At 34.0% G+C, this 20,716-nt stretch overlaps 1 protein-coding gene across 2 annotated transcripts in view; it reads left to right on the forward strand.

Moving 5' to 3' along the window:
* Window positions 1-18,612: 18,612 nt before the first annotated feature.
* Window positions 18,613-20,716, forward strand: part of LOC105042163 (phospholipid-transporting ATPase 3) — a 45,059-nt gene continuing 42,955 nt past the window's right edge. The window contains exons 1-3 of one of the 2 annotated variants that reach the window (XM_073253753.1): window positions 18,613-18,696; window positions 18,895-18,976; window positions 19,094-19,204. In XM_073253753.1, the coding sequence (XP_073109854.1) occupies window positions 18,665-18,696; window positions 18,895-18,976; window positions 19,094-19,204 (225 nt within the window). In that variant the 5' untranslated portion in view covers window positions 18,613-18,664. Of the gene's footprint in view, window positions 18,697-18,894; window positions 18,977-19,093; window positions 19,205-20,716 lie in introns of those variants that run through there. The other variant, XM_073253754.1, reaches the window with a different exon arrangement.

Here is a 20,716-nt window from a genome sequence, read left to right on the forward strand (position 1 = left end):
TGCAGATAAGCTCAGAAGGTAGAGAGAATATGATGCTCTGATGCCAAATTGATGTAAGATAGAAGAAGAAATAGAAAAAGAAGAAGAAGAGACAAAAAAAAAAAAAAGGAAAAGAAGGCAAAGGGAGAGGGCAACTCAATATTCTTGTTTCAATAATATAACTTGTGCTCTCAATTATATAGCAATGGATTTATATAAACTCAAAATCCTAATAAGAGTTTGTATAGAAATAAAATACTAGAGCCCTCACAAAATTCTAGTCCTAAAATCTAAGTAAAAATAAATTTTAATTTTAAATGTAATAGAATTTTTCAATTTCTATATTTGTATCTAATAAAAACGTGCTTAAATTTCTTATAAAACAATCTTCTATTACCTACTTTTGTTACATTTTATACTTTTTTCTCAATCTTCTTAAGAGATTCGAGTTGAGTATATTGCGAGATTCTTTTTTCCCACAATTGGATCAAATATGGAGAGGATGAAGAAAGCAAGAAATTTATTGTGGAAGCTTACAAGAAGTTAGGATTGATGTGTGCACGAAAGAAAGAAAAAGAAGATGGATGATATCACTAAAAAGAACTTGAAGGGTTCTAATGAGAGAGGAAGAGGAGATGGTGTTGAATCTTGAGAAGGAGATAGAGAGAGATGTGGAAACAAGTTCCTCAACGAGTGATTAGAGAGGATGCAGCATGAGATACAAATTGTAGTAGCTCTTTTGAAATATGTAAAACTCACTTTCTCAAGAAATTCTATATTGGGGAGTATGGAATGAGAAATAAAAAGAGAAAGAAAAAGAAAAATAAAGATAGCGAGTCCCCACCTAAACTAAATATAACTTAGTTGGGACTCTTGCTTAGCATAGAAGTGAGTGGAGTGACAAAATAGGTGCATGGATCTTGCTGGTGTGGATTTGGCATTTGATACATCGTTGCATGTACTAGCAGCAATCAGTCTTCATAGTTGATTAATAGTAGCTTATTCTAGCAATCTTCTTCACAAGAATTTATGTATTCACATGGTCTCCACAAACTCTAGAGTGGTATTATTCAACTTTCTACCATGACTCATCATAAGGGCATACAAGGATACTCCCATAAAATCATTGGTACAACCCACCTCCAAGGAGCATATATTTTGTAGTGAGTTGGTGCACTTAAGTATGATTGCACTATAAGAATTTAAGTTCTTAGCGATGAAAAATTTGATGATAAATTTTTCTACTTTCATCAATAAAAATTATTAATGATCAAAAATATTTTGTTACGGGTGGTCACTAAAGGTACCATGGCGAAAGATTTTAGTGATCAAAATATAAAACCATAAAAAAAAATACTATATTTAATGATAAAATATTAATGGATATTAAAAATAAATATTAGTGATAAATATATTTGTAGCAAAAGATTAAAAAATATTATTTATATTCATTCTGGTTAGATTGAATAGAGATCTTGTGAATCCAGGATATATATATTTTTATATATAAGCCTCTACAAAGGATGAAACCTAAGATCTATTGAATATTTACCTACTACTTAACCAATATGACAATATTAATTTCTAATATAAAACTATGTTTTATTATACTTATTTAAAACTTTTCATATTATAAAGCATTCTTATTCATATATATTATGACATTTAATTTTTATAAATATTTAATCCATCAAAAAATTCTAGCTAAATAAAAAATCTATAATCAACTTTATTAAATTGAATCCCATATGGCATATGAATTTCAGTAGTTTAATATATTTTAAAAAATCTATTAAGTATCCAATTAAAATCATATGGTATTAGATACATCTTATCATTCTCTAATCTTACTCTAACTCTCATGATGATTGGCTTGATTTTGATAGCATACTAAATACAAAGTCAAGATCTGCATCTTATTTTAATGATTAACATATGCATTATTCAAATATTATTATAATTAATATTTTTATTGATGACATCATCATTTCATCATTAATATGTGAGAATTTAGTAATAATATAACTATTGGTACTAAAAATATAGATTTTTAATGATCACTCTATAATCTCATCATTAATAGTATATATTTGTGCTGACTATTTTAAATATTATCACAAAAGATATATGCTTTAGTGATGAATTTAAAACCATCATTAATACATTGACCAATATTTATTTTAATAAATATTTTATCAATTCATCATTAAAAGATATATACATATAGTAGCCATCTTAAAATATTATTACTAAAGACATAAGTTTTAGTGATGAACTATAAAATTATCATTAGTAATTTGACTGACATCGATATTGACGTAAAAAATATGATAATATAATATTATCACTAAAATAAAATCTTTTAATGACTATTTTATAAATTTTATCATTAAAGATATATATCTATGGTGACCATTTTAAAATATCATCACTAAAGAGATAAATTTAGATGATGAATTATAAAATTATCACCAGTGAGTTGATCAAAATTAATTTTGATGTTAAAATTATTTTTCCACCATAAAAAGCTTTATTTAGTAACAAATTATTTATGATAAATTGAAAAATAATCATAAAAATATAGATATTTTGTGATGAAATCTCATTTTGTTATTAAAGATATTAACCAAAATGATGGGTTGTGACCCTTTTTTATCATCCTCACTAAATATAAGGCTTTAATGACTAAATTTGTATTTCATCACTAAAAATTCATCAATAAAATTCTAAATTCTTATGATGTTATCTTGATGTAGTCTTGGAAGCTTTCATCTTTGAAAAAATTCTTAACATCATAGAACTATGGTTTCTCATTATTAAAATCTTCTATGAGTTCAATAATTATTATCTTTGGAATTTGAGTGGTCAACTCCTCTAAAAACTTCTTAACATGATCTTCCTAAAGCTTGAGACTCTACAAATAATGATAGGCTTGCCACCTATGTAGTTTTGAAAGATAACAATTTCAACCTGGTATCAAGAGGGTATTTGAGTGTAGAGAGTAGCTAAGGTGCCAGTGAGCACATCCACTCTTCTAAGGGTGAGAATATAAGTAGTACTGTCAAAATGGGTCAGTCCGGCCTGGCCCATAAGGGTCTAAAATTTGATGGGCTGGGTCGGACTAGGCCCATCCAAAAAATGGGACGTAATATTATTGGCCCAGCCTAACCCTTTAAGGGCCATGGGCCGGGCCGGGCCAGCTCATGGGCCTTGAATCTCAAATGATTGATAAAAAAAATTAATAATCTGATAAAAAAATCAACATATCATCAATTAAAAGTTGAAACACCATCAATTCAACCATTTAAAATTCAAAAATTCAACCCAAACATTAATAAAGTAGAAATTAAAAGTTTCAAATATCAGCAATTCAATAATTCATCACACTAAATCATGTAAAATACTAAAATTTAATGTTATAATAAATCATATTTCACTATCTTCATTAGTCTTTTCCTCAAGCTGTACGACATTTGAATCTGCTTGTGATACACTTGTCTCAAGGCTATCATCTTCATCTAAAATTTACAATAATAAAAAAATTAGTCAATCAATCCCATTGAAAAATAAAAATCAATCATTAATCAAGATATTAAAATAAATCTAAAGAACATAAAAAAATATCATTTGGAGTAAAGCCATGTAACCAATTTCGCATGCAAATAAGAATTTGGATATTTTCAGGAAAGAGAGAGCCTCTATACTTGTTCAAAATACGACCTCCAATACTAAGACAGATTCAAATGCTACTGTAGTAATTAGAATGCTTAGCACATCACGTGCCATAACTAAAAGATTAGGATATTGTGTAGTATTCCTCTAATATTTGAGTACATCCAAATTAATAAAGCAGTCATAATCAAGTATTCACTCTTCCAAATAAAAATCTAATTTAAATATGTCATCATTAGATTTAGTTGCACTCCCATATTTTTTGAACTCCTAAAAAATTTTAAACACATTTACAACAAAAAAAGAGAAACAGATGAGATATCAGATATTAAATAACATATAGCTGAAAAGAAATTAAAATTTTAAAATAATAGATTTTAAAAAATATTCAAAACTTATACTAAAAACTTTTATATCCTTGGTTTTAGCTCCTCCACTTGGCCGAGGCAAAATATTTGATTGAGAATCACTTGCACTTATACTTGATGATGTACTGAACTTGCTTGCATATTGTTCATAAAAGCTTGTACAATTTTATCTTCACAAAATCTCTTTTCCCTTCAGCAATAGAAGGATTAATCTTTGAGTAACAAAATTCTAAAAATTTAAACTTATGCGTGGATCAAGAATAACTTCAAATGCAAGCACTATACTATACTCCTTCCAATATTTGTCAAACTTTTCTTTCATTCTTTGAGTCATGTCCCTGATAATCCCATCTTCACAATACAAATTATCATTCAACATACATTCAATTTTTTTGCAAAAAATATAAGTTGAAGGTCGGATAAGATAAGCCAGAGATCTTATTAGTAGTCTCATAAAATGGTTCCAAAAATTCATATATTTTTTCTCCTCTCCTCTATTCATTGTTTGTTGGATAATATTTGAAATTTCTATCAACCAATTGGAGATTAGCAAAAGCCTTTTCATATTTGAGTGCACTATCAAGCATCAAATATATTGAATTCTATCTGGTTGATATATCTAATCTTAAACCAATTCCTACATCAAGACCCATTTGCTTAACACATTCTTGAAATTTTTTCATCCTCCCATCTGATCCCCTCACATATTTGACACACTCTCTGATTTTATACAGGGATTCACTAGCCACCTTCAAGCCTTCTTGAACAATGAGATTCAGTATGTGAGCAGAGTAACGTACGTGAACAATTCTCCATCACATAATAAGCTATTTTGCAAATGAAGATGATCTTTCAAAATATCTATTATGTTGTCATTAGATGAAGCATTATTTAAGATAATAGAAAAAAAAAATTCTCTATACCCCATTTTTTCAAGCAATCAAATATAGTTGAAGCAATTCAATTCCAGTGTGGGGAGGTTCCATATGAGCAAAATTAAGAATTTTACTGTTTAATTTTCAATTTTTATCAACAAAGTAAGTAGTTAAATAAATATAACCCTCAGTAGCGCATGCTGTCCATACATCAGAAGTCAAACACACTCTGTTAGGAATCTTAGCCATAGTTTGTTTAAGCTTCTCTTTCTCTCTCAAATAAATTTTTTGAACATCAGCCATAGTAGTATTCCTAGAATTTATCACCACATCTGGATTTATATACTTTGCCCAAGCTCTGATCTTATCATATTCAATAAAATTATAAGGCAAGTCATGTTTAATGATAGCTTCTGCAAGTATTTCACGAGAAATTATTTGATCTATTTTTCTAGACCTTATTTTTTCTACTTGATCAATGATCATTTCGCCCATATTATGATATTCAACCATTTTACAACTTTGCAAATGACGATACAAATGTGAAGTTCCATAATTTGAACCACCAGATTTAGGACCAACTTTATACTCATGCTTGCAACCATTATACGTTGCTCTTTCAATTCCATCTTTTGCTTTACCAATTTTTGTGAAAAAATTTCAAACATCTGATGTTCCTATTTTTTGCTTCTTATTCATTGATCCAGAAATATTAGATTTAATTTTAGTTTCGATTAAAATTTCTGACGACTGAGATTCCATGATTTGTCAGAAATTTTACATAAAAATTATAAAATATAATAAACAAAAGATACTATGATGATTCAATAATCAGTATGACTAAAGTAAAATCTAATGAAATAGTTATTTAATTAATAATTTAATATCAATTAATTTAATTTAACATCCGACTTACAGACTAAAGAGAGTCAGGGAGAGAGATACCAATTGGCGACTACCGAGAGGGAAAGAGATCGAGGAGGAGGAGGAGGGGAATCATCCGATCGATGGCGTCGGTCGTCTGTCGTCGGCAGTGATCGAAAAAAAGGGGCATCGATCGACAGAAAGGAGGAGGAGCATCGATCGACGGAAAGGAGGAGGGGCCTGGAGGAGGAGGGAGATCATCCGGTCAGCGGTCGGAAAGGAGGGCATCGATCAGCGGAAAGGAGGGCATCGATCGGCGGAAAGGAGGAGGGGTCTAGAGGAGGAGGAGAATCGTCCGATCGGTGGTGTCGATCGTCCATCGGTCGGCAGCGGTCGAAAAGAAGGAGGGGCGTCGATCGATGGAAAGGAGGGGCTCGGAGGAGGAAGGGGATCGTCCAATCAGCGGTCAAAAAGGAGGGGCCCAGAGGAGGAGGAAAATTATCTGATCAGTGGCATCGGTCATCCGTTGGTCAGCGACAATCGAAAAGGAGGAAGGGCATCAATCGACGAAAAGGAGGAGGGGCCCGAAGGAGGAGGGGCTCGGCGTTCTACTGCTCGGCGGATGCGATTGTCCTGTTGACGAGGAGGTGGTCGTCCTGCGGCGATGTGGGTGTAGCGGTGTGGCAGCGGCGGCCAGCGATGTGGGGGCAGTGGGGTGGCGACGGCGACCAACGATATGGGCAGCGGTCGGGATTCGAGAATCGAATTAAAAAACTTAGGTCCCACTCCCACCGTCCCAGACTCCCAGCCTCCTAATAAAAGTATAAATTATAAAACCTAGTAGTAGTAGATTTTTTTTTAATTTTTTTTAATTTTCATGGCCTACCTGGATTGACTCGGCCCAACCCATATCAGCCCTTGGGCTGATGTGGGGCGGGCCAAACAGGCCCAGTTGTTATTTGGGCTACTTGTATGGCAGTCCAGGCCATCCTATTTACAGGGTTGGGTAGGGTCAGCCCTGTGGGTCAAGTCTATTTTAACAGCCCTAAATTTAAGTAACTAACCTTTTTGAATTGATGAATGTGGAGGTCAACATGCTACCTATAGAAGTAAATGTGGATTGATCATCTCACACTTGTCAAGGATTTGTTAGAGAATGAGTTTCATATCAACCACCACCTTGAATCCAACAATTGGATCTCCATTGCCGGCACCATCTTGAATCGAATGATAAGAACCTTGTACTTAGTCTGGTTATTCATATTGGAAAAGCCTAGCTAGAAGGCCCATATGATGGGGTCGATGACATGAGGACAATACGGATGCCCTTGTCAACTTTGTTTGTGACCCTACCAAAATACAAGACCCATGTATAAGGATAACTACCTCTTTTTACAAATAGTATCTTCCCATTTGGAAACTTGTTATTGATCTCTTTTCTTTCTTAGAGTGGATAAGCCTATAAGATAGTCAGCAATTGCCTAACCCTTGGTTGTTTTCTATGTGACAATGAAAAAAAAAACCAAGTTTTATAAGTAGCACTTGCCATTAAGCATCGCTATTTGATAGGAACAATCTATCAAAGATATATTTGATTGGATCCAATTTTGCTGAAAATTAACCTAACATACTGAATACCAAAATTTCTAAAGGCCCTAAAAATAGCTAACTAAGTTTTCTCCATTCATGAATAATAATTTTTCTTAGATAATACAAGACTTTCTCCAGAAAAAATAATATGCCATCATTTGAGATTCATAAAAATAATTTTGATATGGAGAATGGTTATGAACCAATCTTTATCGGCTAATCATAATTTTTTTTTTTTGCTTGTAAGCACTTTCTAACATTCTTATGGTTATTGTATAATTCTCAAACTATCATATAGTTTGAAACGTTACATCATTATTTTTCTCAATTATAAAAGTATTTTTTATGCACTTTCTAACATTCTTATAGTTATTATATAATTCTCAAACTATCATAGGCTTTTACATGTTACATCATTACTTTTGTCTTTATTGATGCAATATATTTATGAGAAATAACAATTATTATGCATTTTTAGCAAAAGCAAAAGCCATGCAAAGAAACAATATGGATCAAAATTTCTCATACATCATTATTTTTCTTTATATTGGGGTAGTGTACTAATTTATCCACTAAAAACTTATGTTTTATTTCAATTTCAATTCACCCAGGTATAACTTATACAACATAAAATTGGATTGAAAATTTAGCGAATCTTCCAACATAGAAACATGTCTATTTGTAAGAAAATGGTATAGAAAATCTATTTTTAGGAAATTATAGTTGCTTTATAAAATTATATTTTTAGAAAATCTATTTTAATGGAAACTTAATAAATTTTACGGTTCTTTTTTTTTTTTCCTGTGATAGAGAAATTTCACTTTATTTTTCTTTTTATTTTTTAAATTATCTCATGACCAAGTATACTCTAACACTCAATTCATCACTCACTATCTTTTCCTTTATTTTCTTTAAATTGTAAACATCACCAAATCATTCTGATTGCTTTTTCTTTCAACATTTACTACTCGTCCAGATTTTAGAATAGGTTCATGGGCAGTTTTTTATCCAGATCAGATGAATTTTGACTCGAATTAGCAAGTTTTAAAATTCATGGGTATACTTATGACTTAAAAAAGACGTGTATATATAAAACTTGCTCCATAAATTTGCAATAATTAAGAAATTATAGTCTTTCATCCAGAACACCTTTTCTACCAAAAAAAAAAAAAAAAAAATCAAGTGCACCTTCCTTTAAAAAGATGTATAATATTTTAGTGAGTAAATTTATAATTTTAGTATTTAGGTGAGAAATATGCAAGTTCTCGGTGCCCGGTGACGTTTCCGTTCAAAATATCCGAATATTCTCGCCAGCACCCATCTCCGAAGGATTCCGTCGCAGGGAGAGGCCGCCCACCACTACCTTTCCCATCATCATCACGGCTATCGCCATCTCGCCCCTTCAACGGCAAGTTGGCCACCCAAGTTTCCAGCGCATCATCCTATCAAAACCCACCCAACCCTCATCGGACGGCTTCCACGATCTCAGTTTCCGTGATTCCCCGGGACACGATCTCTTTTAACCGCTCACACGGCGCCCTGTACCCACGACGCGCATGTTAGCCCCTCCTATTTTTCCTTTGTTAAATTGAACGAAGACCACCATTAATTAAAGGGAGAGGGGACGATCCGGAGGAAGTCGCTCGGTCTTCCTCTCGAGATTTAGAAGACAGATAAGTACCAGCGAGCGAAGGATGGAAGGAAACTGAGGAAAGATCAGATCGATCGATTCGATTATTTCCTTTTGAGACTTCGATTCCTTTTTCTTCGTTCCGAAGAGACGCGGATTGGAGGATTTTTTCTCTTGCTGGATCCTTCTTCTGTTAATAAATACGAGAAAGGAGGAGCAAGAGAAAGGAGCGAGAAGAAAGGGAGGGGGTGGGGGAGGAGAGATGAAAGGGGGGTTGGATAGGGTTCGGTTATCGACGGCGCGGCTTGGCGGGGAGAGCGGCTCGCCGTCCACGGCAGGGGTGCTCCGGCAGACGTCGTCGCAGACCGTCCGTCTTGGCCGAGTCCAGCCCCAGGCGCCCACCCACCGCACGATCTACTGCAATGATCGCGAGGCCAACCTCCCCGTCCGGTTCAAGGTCAGCCACGCCCTTCGGATCTAATTCCTCATCTCTTATTTTTGCCAGATCATGAGGTGTACGAGCCTTGTTTCTGTGTATGAATGATTTGATGTCCCTCCAATTTGGTTGGATCTTTGATGTTATGAGTTGATTCAGACTTATTCACAAGAAAATAATAAAAAAGGAAAAAGAATTGGATGATTTTCACGTCATGAGAAGGTTTCTGGTTTGCGTTAATCAGACGTGGTTATCTTTGAATCCTTGTGTAACCAGATTTTAATCGAGCGTATCTCATAATCGACAATTTCTTTGATACTAGAAATAAAGAAAACTCAGCCCAGTAAAATATTAATGTGCTCCTGAGGCATTAATTTCATTAGAAAACTGTGTCACTCATGCTCTCTAACATTGAAACAAAGGAATAATAGGGAGGCCACTGGGTTTTAACTTTAACTATTGGTTTAAATGAATGTTCCAACTTATAGTATCAACTGCAGCAGAGACTGAGTTCAAAAGAGCATTCTCCACTATTGGTATTTTTGTTGGCATCTAATAAAGTCAAGGGTTTAAGAAAATTGTCCATACATTGACTCTCTATTATGAAAATAAATATTTTGTTCAGGAAAAATAAGGAAAGAAAAATACCGAAAAGCTGTTCTTTCACCCCCTGCAGATATGGTACCAAAATCTTCAGCTAATTGAGATTAGTAGAGAGCATTCAAGTCTTCAGAATTTAGAAGTGATATCTAGAAATCTTAGAGGATAGGATCACTTCTCTTCAAGAGGCAAACCTAGTTTTAGTCAATAATCCTTCGACACTTAAGTAAGATATGGTAGTAGATTTGGCATCGCTTTTTGGAATTCAACATATTGGCCAGTTCAACCAGCAAGTGATTGAGTATTAAGTTGACAATGTCTTGAATCACCAGGAAAATGCAATAATTTGAATAAAAAATAGCTCTTCCCTGCCAGACTGTTGAGTATCAAACCACTACTGATTATTTTGATTAGACTATTAAATAGAGTGCATAGGCTAGAAAAGTTAGTTTTGCAGCTTTAGCTATATATGTATTGATGCTTAGAGTGAAAAGGCCTTAACCTATTGTGGATGAGTATCCCTGAGAAGCTCGAATCTGCTTGCAGTGGAAAGCAACATCTTGGTGACTTAATCAAAATCTGAAGTACATGGTGTCGGGTCATGCTGGTCATATACCAGCATAGTAGTTGCTTCTGTATAGCCTTGTATTGATGCCAAGGTTTGTTGATAAGCATCATGTCAAAGTATGTACTGCTTCCCATATTACTATGCTACGGTATGTACTTATAGTCGGTTCTTCAGGCCTTGCTTTCTGTTAGAGGTTATATTTCATTGATGAGAGGAACATGTTCTTGATCCTTGATATAGTGAGATGACAGTGGATGAACCAAGACTAAAAAAGAAGGCAAGATTATTAAATGTACAAAAATTAAAACAATTGATTTAGATTCTTGCACTAGGTACTAAGAAAATCTTTTCTCTTCTTTTTATTATGCTGGAGACTAGTCATAGGAAAGGAGCTAAATTATGAAACAAAAGTTCCAAACAGAGGTAGTGTTTGAAGAAGCTTCTAAAATACTAGGGGATTGTTGGCAAAATAAGATGACTAGCTGGAGGAGTCTTATTGGTAGGAAACAACTAATGAGACCTTCACTGTAGAGATTACCAAAGAAAAGCGAAATATTGTAATAAGGACTGGTAAAAGATATGGAGGTATGAGTCACCTAGGTATAGGCCTTTGGCCTTTACCACTCATAGAGAAACATGCTGGGAAACCATAGATGAGTGAAGACAAATGATAGCCAGAATATTTATTCATATAGCTGAACCGCACTTCATCAAAACCCTTAAATCTCAAAATATGCGAAATGTAATCTTTTTTCACGGACTCAGGCTTTCAAAGATCAATTATTTTTTTAACAGAACATGCTCATAATTCAATGCCCTAACTAGCTGATAAGCATATGAAATACAGCCTGTGATGGCTATATACACGTAAACTTAGCATAATTCAGAAAAAATGACTTATGTAGAACAGTCTAGAGCCTTATGGCTCCAAAAGCCTTTTAGAAGGTTTTGTGCATATAATTGTAAAAAAAAGCAAGAGGTCTATGATTACAAAGATGAGAGTCTTCTTAGACTCTGGAAACAACTTGATTAGTGTGATGATGCTCCTTTAAGCAACTTGCCTTTAGAGTAAAATACTTAATTGCTTGAAAGATCCTTTTCTAATAGCAAGGATTAGTTTTTCAAGTTTTTTGCTTTTGCATTCTACTAGCTTTCATGATGCACTGGAATCTTGATGATACAGATAAAGTGCACATTAAACATGTAATTTAAGTATCCTATTTGTGGAATTTATAAAAGTCTTTGGATACTTATTGTGTATGCTTGTTATACTGCAAAATATATCTAAAAGTGAGGGTGAGGCTTTCTCCTCCCCCTCCCCCCTCTTTTTTTTTTTTTGAATGTTGACCTATTGATGTAATATGGTTGATTTTATTTGCATTTTGACATTGTTATGTAGTTTATGGATTTGAATGATGACCATATGGTGAAGTTTGTGAATGTTGATATCATATTGGGATAAATAATTATGCTTAATGGATGCTTTTCCCATAGTGTTGTGCATTTGCATACGCGTGCAATAGAAAAAAAATAATGATGTCTTTGACACAGTATCAAAAAAGCAATACTAGCTAAAATCATAACAAAAATGTAATAGTCAGAAATTTTAGAAAACTAGAAATTTTAATAATATATAAAAGTCAAATTCCATGAAAAACAGTAAAACTGATACATAACATTAAATCAAACTCCGATTTTTATATGCTCCGAACATAGTAGAAGTATAAAATGTAATGTTTTTTCATAAAAGAATCAATATTTACTGTAGAAATCCCATTTAATGCCCTTCAAAAATAAACTAATGACCCTTCTCAAAAAGGAAAAAAAAACCCAGCAAACTTCAGCATTTATACAAGTCATAGTGGATAGGGCTATGGATAAATAAAACATATTTATATAACTACATGGTGGAAAGAAAAAAATTCAGCTAGACTATGAGCAAGTAAATGTCTTTCTCATTACCATTTTGAGTTCTCATCTACTGGTAAGCTCAACTATTTAGCAATTTTAAAAAAATCTTGGGGAACATAGTTGTTTAAAATTAGAAGCAGGGATCAAGTAATTTTTTAATTTAAATCCCTTGGTATCATTGACACTCTTATGGTAATGAAGTGCTTTTATGGTTTATAGCCCAACTAAACTTGCCTTGGTTGAAATGTACCCCTTTTTTGGTATTTCATGAACCACAATTATCACTTTGTTAGTAAATACCTAATGCATAGACCAGAAAAATCAATCTGTGTTGTGATTAAAGAAAAATAATGTTCATGTAAATTTGTGACTGTGTAACAAAAGTTGCACACTTTGCCTCATGACATGCAAAAGAGGAGAAAGATGAGCAAAGAAAGGGGAAGAAAATAGTATAGGTAAAAAAAAATCAAAGAACTAGTGAATAGACAATGAAGTAGAAAGATACATAGAATCAGATTTGGTGAGTCTTTAGAGGAATGAGAATTGGAGTGGATCATTTAATATTCATATAATTTTCTATATTTTATTAAGTATCAAGCTTACACATTCTGGAGTAAGCTTGGACTTGGTCCAGAATGTAACTGTGCCCCAAAATCTGGATTTACCCTAGGGCCTAGCTTAATGGGTTGGAACTGCTTATGCCTGCCCAACAATCGTATTGGGCCAGTTGGGCAGCCCACCTGGTTCTGGTCATTGGCTATTAAGAACGCTGTTCAGTGACTTTTTTGAATACGTGGAGCACCTTGGTGCTGATTTGAAGTGGCAGTGAGGGTGTTTTTTGTCGTGAGAGCACAAACTACAAATCATTTGAAATTATGTATTTTGAGTTCTTGTTTCAAGGTAAATGACTCAAAAATGCAGAAATTTATTTCTTAATTTAGTGAAAATGCCCAACTCGACTTGGTCTTGGAAGCTTCTAGGTCAAGTTCCTTGTGGGAGAGTAGGACATGTCATGCTACCTTAAAAAGAGGGCTACTTAAGTAATATTTAATAGATAACTATTTTAAACTATATTTCATGATGGTAAGATGGCATTTCCTGTCCACAGACTTGCTACAGAAGAAACAATAGAACTCAAGTTCTCATAACTCAGGTTCATGCACTTTTAATATTATGTGGTAACAACTACACCTTGAGCAAATCTCAAGAAGTGAATGATGCCAACTCCATGCTTCCAAATGGGAAAGAAGGATGCAGCTTCTCCTTCACTGATATATCTTAATTCTCGTCTCTTTTCCCCCTAACTTTCATTGTCTAGAGTTATTTAGAATTGTTATTATCTCCTTCTTGCACCTTTGCTTAAGTAATTTAATCGGCGAGGGAATATGAACCTGCTAAGTAACTAGACTTAGCTATCTATCTAATATTGTTTAGTTAAAAGACTCCCTATTTTTTCTCTCTTTAGACAATGCTTCGGAGGTTTGCATCTTACAGAAAGGGAGTGCATTTTGTCAATTTCCCACCACGACTTGTTTTAGGAGGGTGGAGATGGTTGCATGAACGACGATGGACATTAGTTAAATGCTGGTGTTACAATTAATAAATTGAATCAAGACTTTAGACTAAATAAGTTTTAATAGATTCTTCAATGACATAAAATTATGGAACATGTATGCATATAAAGATGCAAAATAAGGGATAAATGTAAGAACTTTATAGCTTTCAGTACAATAGAAACATCCTATCCTTTTCAATTTGTACTTATCTCATTTGTTTCTTCGCATATGGAATTAATGGAATTCAATGATGGCTAAGTAACAATTCTATTTCCTGCAATAGCTTAATGCATTTTTAGACTATATATTTATGAATTTTGTTAGGCTGATTGCTAATGGGTGTTTGACATCCTTTCATTCAAAAGTGGTTGGCAGTTCAGGGAAAAAAATATTCTTTGCGCAATGCCAGTTTCTTCCTCACCAAAATCCATCTTTTTGTCTGGCAACATTCTTTAAAAAAGTTTTTTTGTTGTCTGTATCTTATGTCATTGCATTTTGATGATTTGAATGCTTATGAGCTACTTTGGCAGCAATAGATCATCAGGATTGTGGGTTGTATTAAGGAAGGCATAGGAGGATATTACATTTAAATTTTTTTTAGGAAAAAATACGTAAGTTAATAATATACAATAAAACGTTGTAAGGATAAAATCTAAGGGAAAATCCTATATCTATTTAGAAATTTTGTTCTGTGGATTATGACATCTTTATCAGTGTAGCTTCGGGTTGTGCTACCACCATTTGTTGGTGGTGTCACCGTAATATGATGGTCAAACTCCTGCTCCTAATCCTACCATAAAGTTGGAGTTCCATGATCACCACTTGATAGTTACAATTGTTGAGATGCCTTCTATTTTGGCTTTGGAAGATGTGATTTATCTTTCCTCCATATGGCAGGGATGTACATTTTCTAATGATCTTTGCCATTGGTAACCGTAAAGTTAAAAAATAACAAAGAGGAATTAAAGTAAATACCTAGTATATTATCCAACGTTTGCCATACCAGTTAGTACTGGTTGTACAGACATACTGTACCCTATCGGTACCGAACCAATTATGGTACTATCGGCGTATGAATTAGTTCTTGTATTGGGCGTATCGACATTGTAATAGAATGGTACCGATAGCAATCTGGTACTGAGATGGCAAACCTATTATCTGTTACTGATACTCATAAACAAAAAAAATGGCTAACCTGATTGGGTTGGTGAGGAAGAAGGCAAAGGATCCTACCTCTCCTTTCCCAAGTTAAAACCCATTTAGAAAGGAGAGAATGAAGACTTTAGAAAGCAAAAATATGATCAAGTAAGACAAAATAAATTAGGGTGGATGAAAAAAAGCTAAAATACATTAAATTCCTAAGAAGAAAGGAAGAGAAGGAAAAGGGTCATAGAATTTCCTTGAACCGATAAGCTTGTAGCCTCTGGAACTCCTCACACGAGCCTTTGTTTCATCACAGACATAGGAAAAAATATTTTATTATTTAGTCTTATTTGAGAAACATGCTAGCCTTGCTTTGGCTGAGAATCCTTAGTTTTTCTATGACGTTGTAAGCCATGGGGAGTGGGGGTTGCCTATAGGTGCTCAAGGGCTGTCAGATTTCATCTTCCAATGTGGGACTAAGAGCAGATTAAAATACATACTAGGTTGGTTTCTGTCTGGGGTTTGGGAAAAAGGGTAGGGCTAGAAAACCTCTTGAACCCATCCACATCATCCGAAGGTATTCCTATTTCAAAAATGACTTTTGACCACAATGCCTTGATTGCATGCTGCATGTCATTCATTTGATTGACCACAACTTTCTTTTCCAAACTCAATATTGATTTCTCCAAAATGCTTTGGACTCTTAATTTGATGCTTCAAACAAAATAAAATATCGACCAGTTTGGATTAAAAGAATTAGGAAAAAGTTTAAAATGTGACAAGGTGTTATGTGAGACTATTGTGGACCAGTCATGCAATTTGCACATTGAAAAGGGAACCTACTAAAATCCATTAGGGCCTGTTTGGATGAATTGGCAAAAATTTCTCCAGAATTTCAAAAACTATGGAAATCGACTAATGCTGCAAGAGTATCCCATGGAAAGAAAAGTATTACAGATTCTCTAGTATTTGCTGTTTGGCTGATTCTAGTAGATTACATGGAAAAATTCATTGCAGCTAGAAGTAAGTATTTGAAGTTCGCTGCTATGGATCAGTACAGGAATATAGCAAATATAAACTAAGCATTAACAAGTAGCTGTTGTAAATTAGTTGGTTTAAATTAATTAGTCTGTCAGAATAAGACGCGCAGTTTGTAAGTTACCATGGAACAAAATATTTTTTACAGATATGGTGATTTATAATTTTAAAGCTCATTTGATAAAATGAATATTGACAGAGTATATTAATGCAAATATTTTCAGAATGGAATGACCGTTTAAGTGGATGGTAGATTTTTCAAAAAAAATGCTGGATAAATAGTTAAAGAGCACTCCTTTAAATGTTAAATATTGGTCACATGTATATGTATTACATAAATGTTGGCTTGGAGGCCATAGGATGAGTACTAATGGCTGCTTTATGTAGGTTCTTTATTTTTTATTTTGAACCCACTTGAGAACTTTTTCAAACATACAAATCTAACCTCGGTTATTTACCAATACTTATTTAACTGAAGCCTTATCAATTACTAGATTCTGGTTGAAATCATCTATTAGGAACTATGAGTCTTTTCGATGAACAACATATTCTCCGCATTCTCCAAGTGGTTTCAAACTTTTAATAATTTTTGTTATGGAGCATCTTGGAGTGGTTGCCCATTTTAGTGCCTCCTTCCATGGCTATGTTGGTTGTTAACTCCAAGATCAAGAAAGAAATTATTGTATAAAAAAAAAACTATAGAGAGGAATGATTCTGGATTCATCTTGTGCTTCCTTCTCCCTCTAACCTTCTTTTGTCTTCAGCCCTTGCCCCAACCTGAACTCTTGTATCCATGAGAGAGACATAAGAGCGAGCAAGAACATGGAGGTTGTTTCATGAAGAAGGGAAGGGTGACTGACAGATTATAGATTTTGGTGCTTCTAAGGTATGGCAATGAGGTGTGTGTTGATGCATAGCAAAAATACGAAGAAAGGATTGGCTCTGAGTAGATTTTTTTTCCCTTCTTCGGAATACTTTTACCATGGTCTGTTTGACCTGAATGATGATTCCCAAATGAGAATCAGGAATTGTTGATTACATGGTCTCTAATTCCTATGAGAGAGTTCAATTCCCATGAAATACCAAGGTTTCTAGGTGCATCTAAACTAGACTTTAATTCCAAAAGAATTCCAAAGAAGTATTTGATGATCTCAAGTGCATCTTGATTACTTTCTGGAGTGGCCAGAACTGTGCTATCAGCTATCTACAATGAGTAAATTCTAAATTTTCAGTCAAACAATTCTATTGTATTGTTGCTTAATCATCAAAAAAAAAGTTAATTCAAATATCTAATTAATATCAATCTATCTAGTAAAATAATAAAGCAAGCAAGAAATTCTACTTAGATAATATAGCTAGATAATAGAAATCAAACTAAAAGAAAATATTATGGGGACCAAACAATATATCATAATGCGAGTTGTCATGCTTGTAATCTAGGTATAGTTTGAGCTAGTCTTGCTTACCTAAAGAACAAACATGTTCACCTCAGTAGTCAGAATCTTTCACACTAGAGTGACATATCCATTTTGGAATCTTCGCAAAATCTTGAACCTTCACCTTTCTTCCTAACCATTTCTTTACTAAAGTGTTTCTAAGGCATCTACTTCCTTGCACTCACACATGCTCCCTATTCTGGCAACAAAGGATGTGCATTGATATAATAAACTTAGTAAAGCTCCACGCTTCCAATATATATGCTTATGGATACCTCTGCTACTGTGTGTTAATGGATTCCTGTGCTGTTGAATCTCCTCCCTGGGGTACTAGCATCCTTCACAGCATTCTTTATGTTAATTTGATGAGTTGTTTTGTCATCGTACCCTTCTTTCTCATTTTGGAGTGACCATGTGACTGTAGTTACTCTATGTTATCTTTTTATGGCAAACATCATGGTTGTCTGCTTGTAATATCATTTATGGCACATTACAAGCATATAAACATGAATGTAGAAACTGAATCTATTTATTGAACTAGACCATCACTTTAATACTGATGGAAGGAAGCAAGCCTCTCTCTTTCTCTCTCTCTAAAATGGCAAGTGAACTTATCAAGTACATGACAAGGTACAAGCCTCACATCTTAGTGTACAGACTACATAGTACCAATCCTATCATTCTCAAAACTACAATGCAAATAGCGCCAGCCTCCAATTAGGTATCTGTTTTCTGCATTGATAAGATGGCAAGCTTCTTACATGTCCCTTACAATTTTTTTTCAGGGTAATTCCATATCAACTACAAAATACAACATTCTAACCTTTCTACCAAAAGGGTTTTTGAACAGGTAATTCGGTTATCAACCTTTTGATGCTTTGTTGTGACTTGTGAATATAAAATATTTTCTCTTCATATTCAAATTGTTAAATTTTTGTCTCTGAAAAATACTGTATTTGCACTGACAGTTCAGGCGGGTGGCTAACCTGTACTTTCTTATGATTTCAGTCTTATCTACTACACCAATCAGGTATGCTCTAGTTGCAGGTTATTGTGTGGAAAATATAGTTTATCATAAATCTAAAGTTTTTGATGTCTGAATAATAACTTGTTAGAAAAGAGTTAATGACTATAGTGTCAGTGGATCACAAAATTAAGTGATGCCAAGTTGTCAACCTTTATTTTGGTATCCTTTGCATTTTGTTTAAGTTACTCATCTTCTTTGCAGTCCGGTTTCTCCCATAACAAATGTTCTTCCACTCAGTCTAGTGCTTTTGGTCTCTCTTGTTAAGGAGGCTTTTGAGGACTGGGTTAGTAACACTAGTTGTGATTCCATTTGAGCATTCTAATTATCTTTTCATCAAAAGTTTGAGATTGTAGTTCATTTTTTAATTTTAATCTGATTCTTTCGGTAATTCTTTAAACAGAAGCGTTTCCAGAATGATACATCAATTAATAGTACCCCTATTGATGTATTGCAAGGTCAAAGATGGGAAAGTATTCCCTGGAAGAAGCTGCAGGTCGGAGACCTGGTGAGGGTAAGATTTACTGACTTCTCTTTGATGCATATCATGAATATTGTGATATCAGGGTAGATAACTATTGTCTGTTGGCTGCAATTTGAAGAATTGGAGAATGGTTCTGCCTAAAAACATAATAGATTTGTGTTGCTCTTTTGTTAGGTGCTGGGTAGTCCATCTAGTTTATTTCATGTGCTCCAGTACGTAATAGCTGAAGTTACAGCATGCAAAACTTTTTTGCCAAATCAACAGGGGCTTGGCAGTTGAGATACATTTTGTGACTATTTCCTGCACAAATTTAGAATGGTGTATCATCCTGACAATAGCCCTAGAATTTCTAAAAATTCAGAGTTTTCTTGAATCAATCATGTTTTTGCTTTATCAAGCAATGCTTCCTTGTTCAGCTTTTGTCTTGCAGCAGACAACGGTTATCTGTCTGTTTTTTTCAAGTAAAATATCTTATGTCATGTTTTATTTTATTTCTTTATATATATATATATGTGATAGAGATAAACATTGGAAGTTGATGTAAGAGGAGCACAATGGAATAGAAAAACCGTTGTCCTTTGAGTGCATTCAAAGTTACTACCCTCTATATAAAGAACAAATCTAGGAATATTACAAGAAATGTTGTTTGTCACTTTTATTTGCCAATGGAGCAGAAGGATGCTGATTAATATTGAGCAGTGAAAGATTTCTAAAAGTCACTAATTCAGCAGGATCTGGTTCGTGCTCCTTAGTTACTTCTCCTACTGTTTACATTCGGACTTCTTGCAGGAACCTATAGTTGGTGGTTAAAATGAATTTCAATTTTGTAGCACATTATTAGTCATGGTAGGTCAATCACCATATAGTCTATGCAATGGGGGAAATGCACTGATGTACATGCATCACATATTCGAACCTAAACAAAAGAAACTACTGTAAATGTCCTTTACATGAAAGGCTTTTTAAATTTACCTTCTGTTAGTTGTTCTCTAGGTAACTCCTTCAGTCACTCTTTAATGGTGGTTCACATGATATAATGATTAGGAACTCTTCTGGTAAAGAACATAAAGCATTAAAAATCATTTCTAATGCAAACTAGGAATAAAAATCTGGTGTTTCATGTTCATGCCAGCCAGGGGTCAGCATGGTATGTGTGCTGTACTGTTTTCTGTTAAAGTATTGGCAGTTGGCACTTGGCACACATCACCATGGAAAAGATAGAGAAGTCTGTATAAAGATTCCAACATATAATTTACAAACAACATGCAAATGTGCTTGTCCATTAACAATTCAAATAAGCTTACAGTTCATGATAAAAACTGCAGGACAATATAACCATGTGTACATGGATGCACATGCTGTGTTCATAATCAATATATATCTCTTACACTAGTAGCTCCATTAGCTGTTTATGTATTATGATTTGTCAATTTAACAATATGAGGTATGTTGTACCACCCTAAACTGTTTGGTATAAGGCGTATCATACCGTACCATACTGGTATGTTGTTTCATACTGTACGGACACTCGGTATATTACTT

Source organism: Elaeis guineensis, chromosome 3, assembly GCF_000442705.2.
Source record: "Elaeis guineensis isolate ETL-2024a chromosome 3, EG11, whole genome shotgun sequence".
Classification (NCBI taxonomy): Eukaryota; Viridiplantae; Streptophyta; class Magnoliopsida; order Arecales; family Arecaceae; genus Elaeis; species Elaeis guineensis.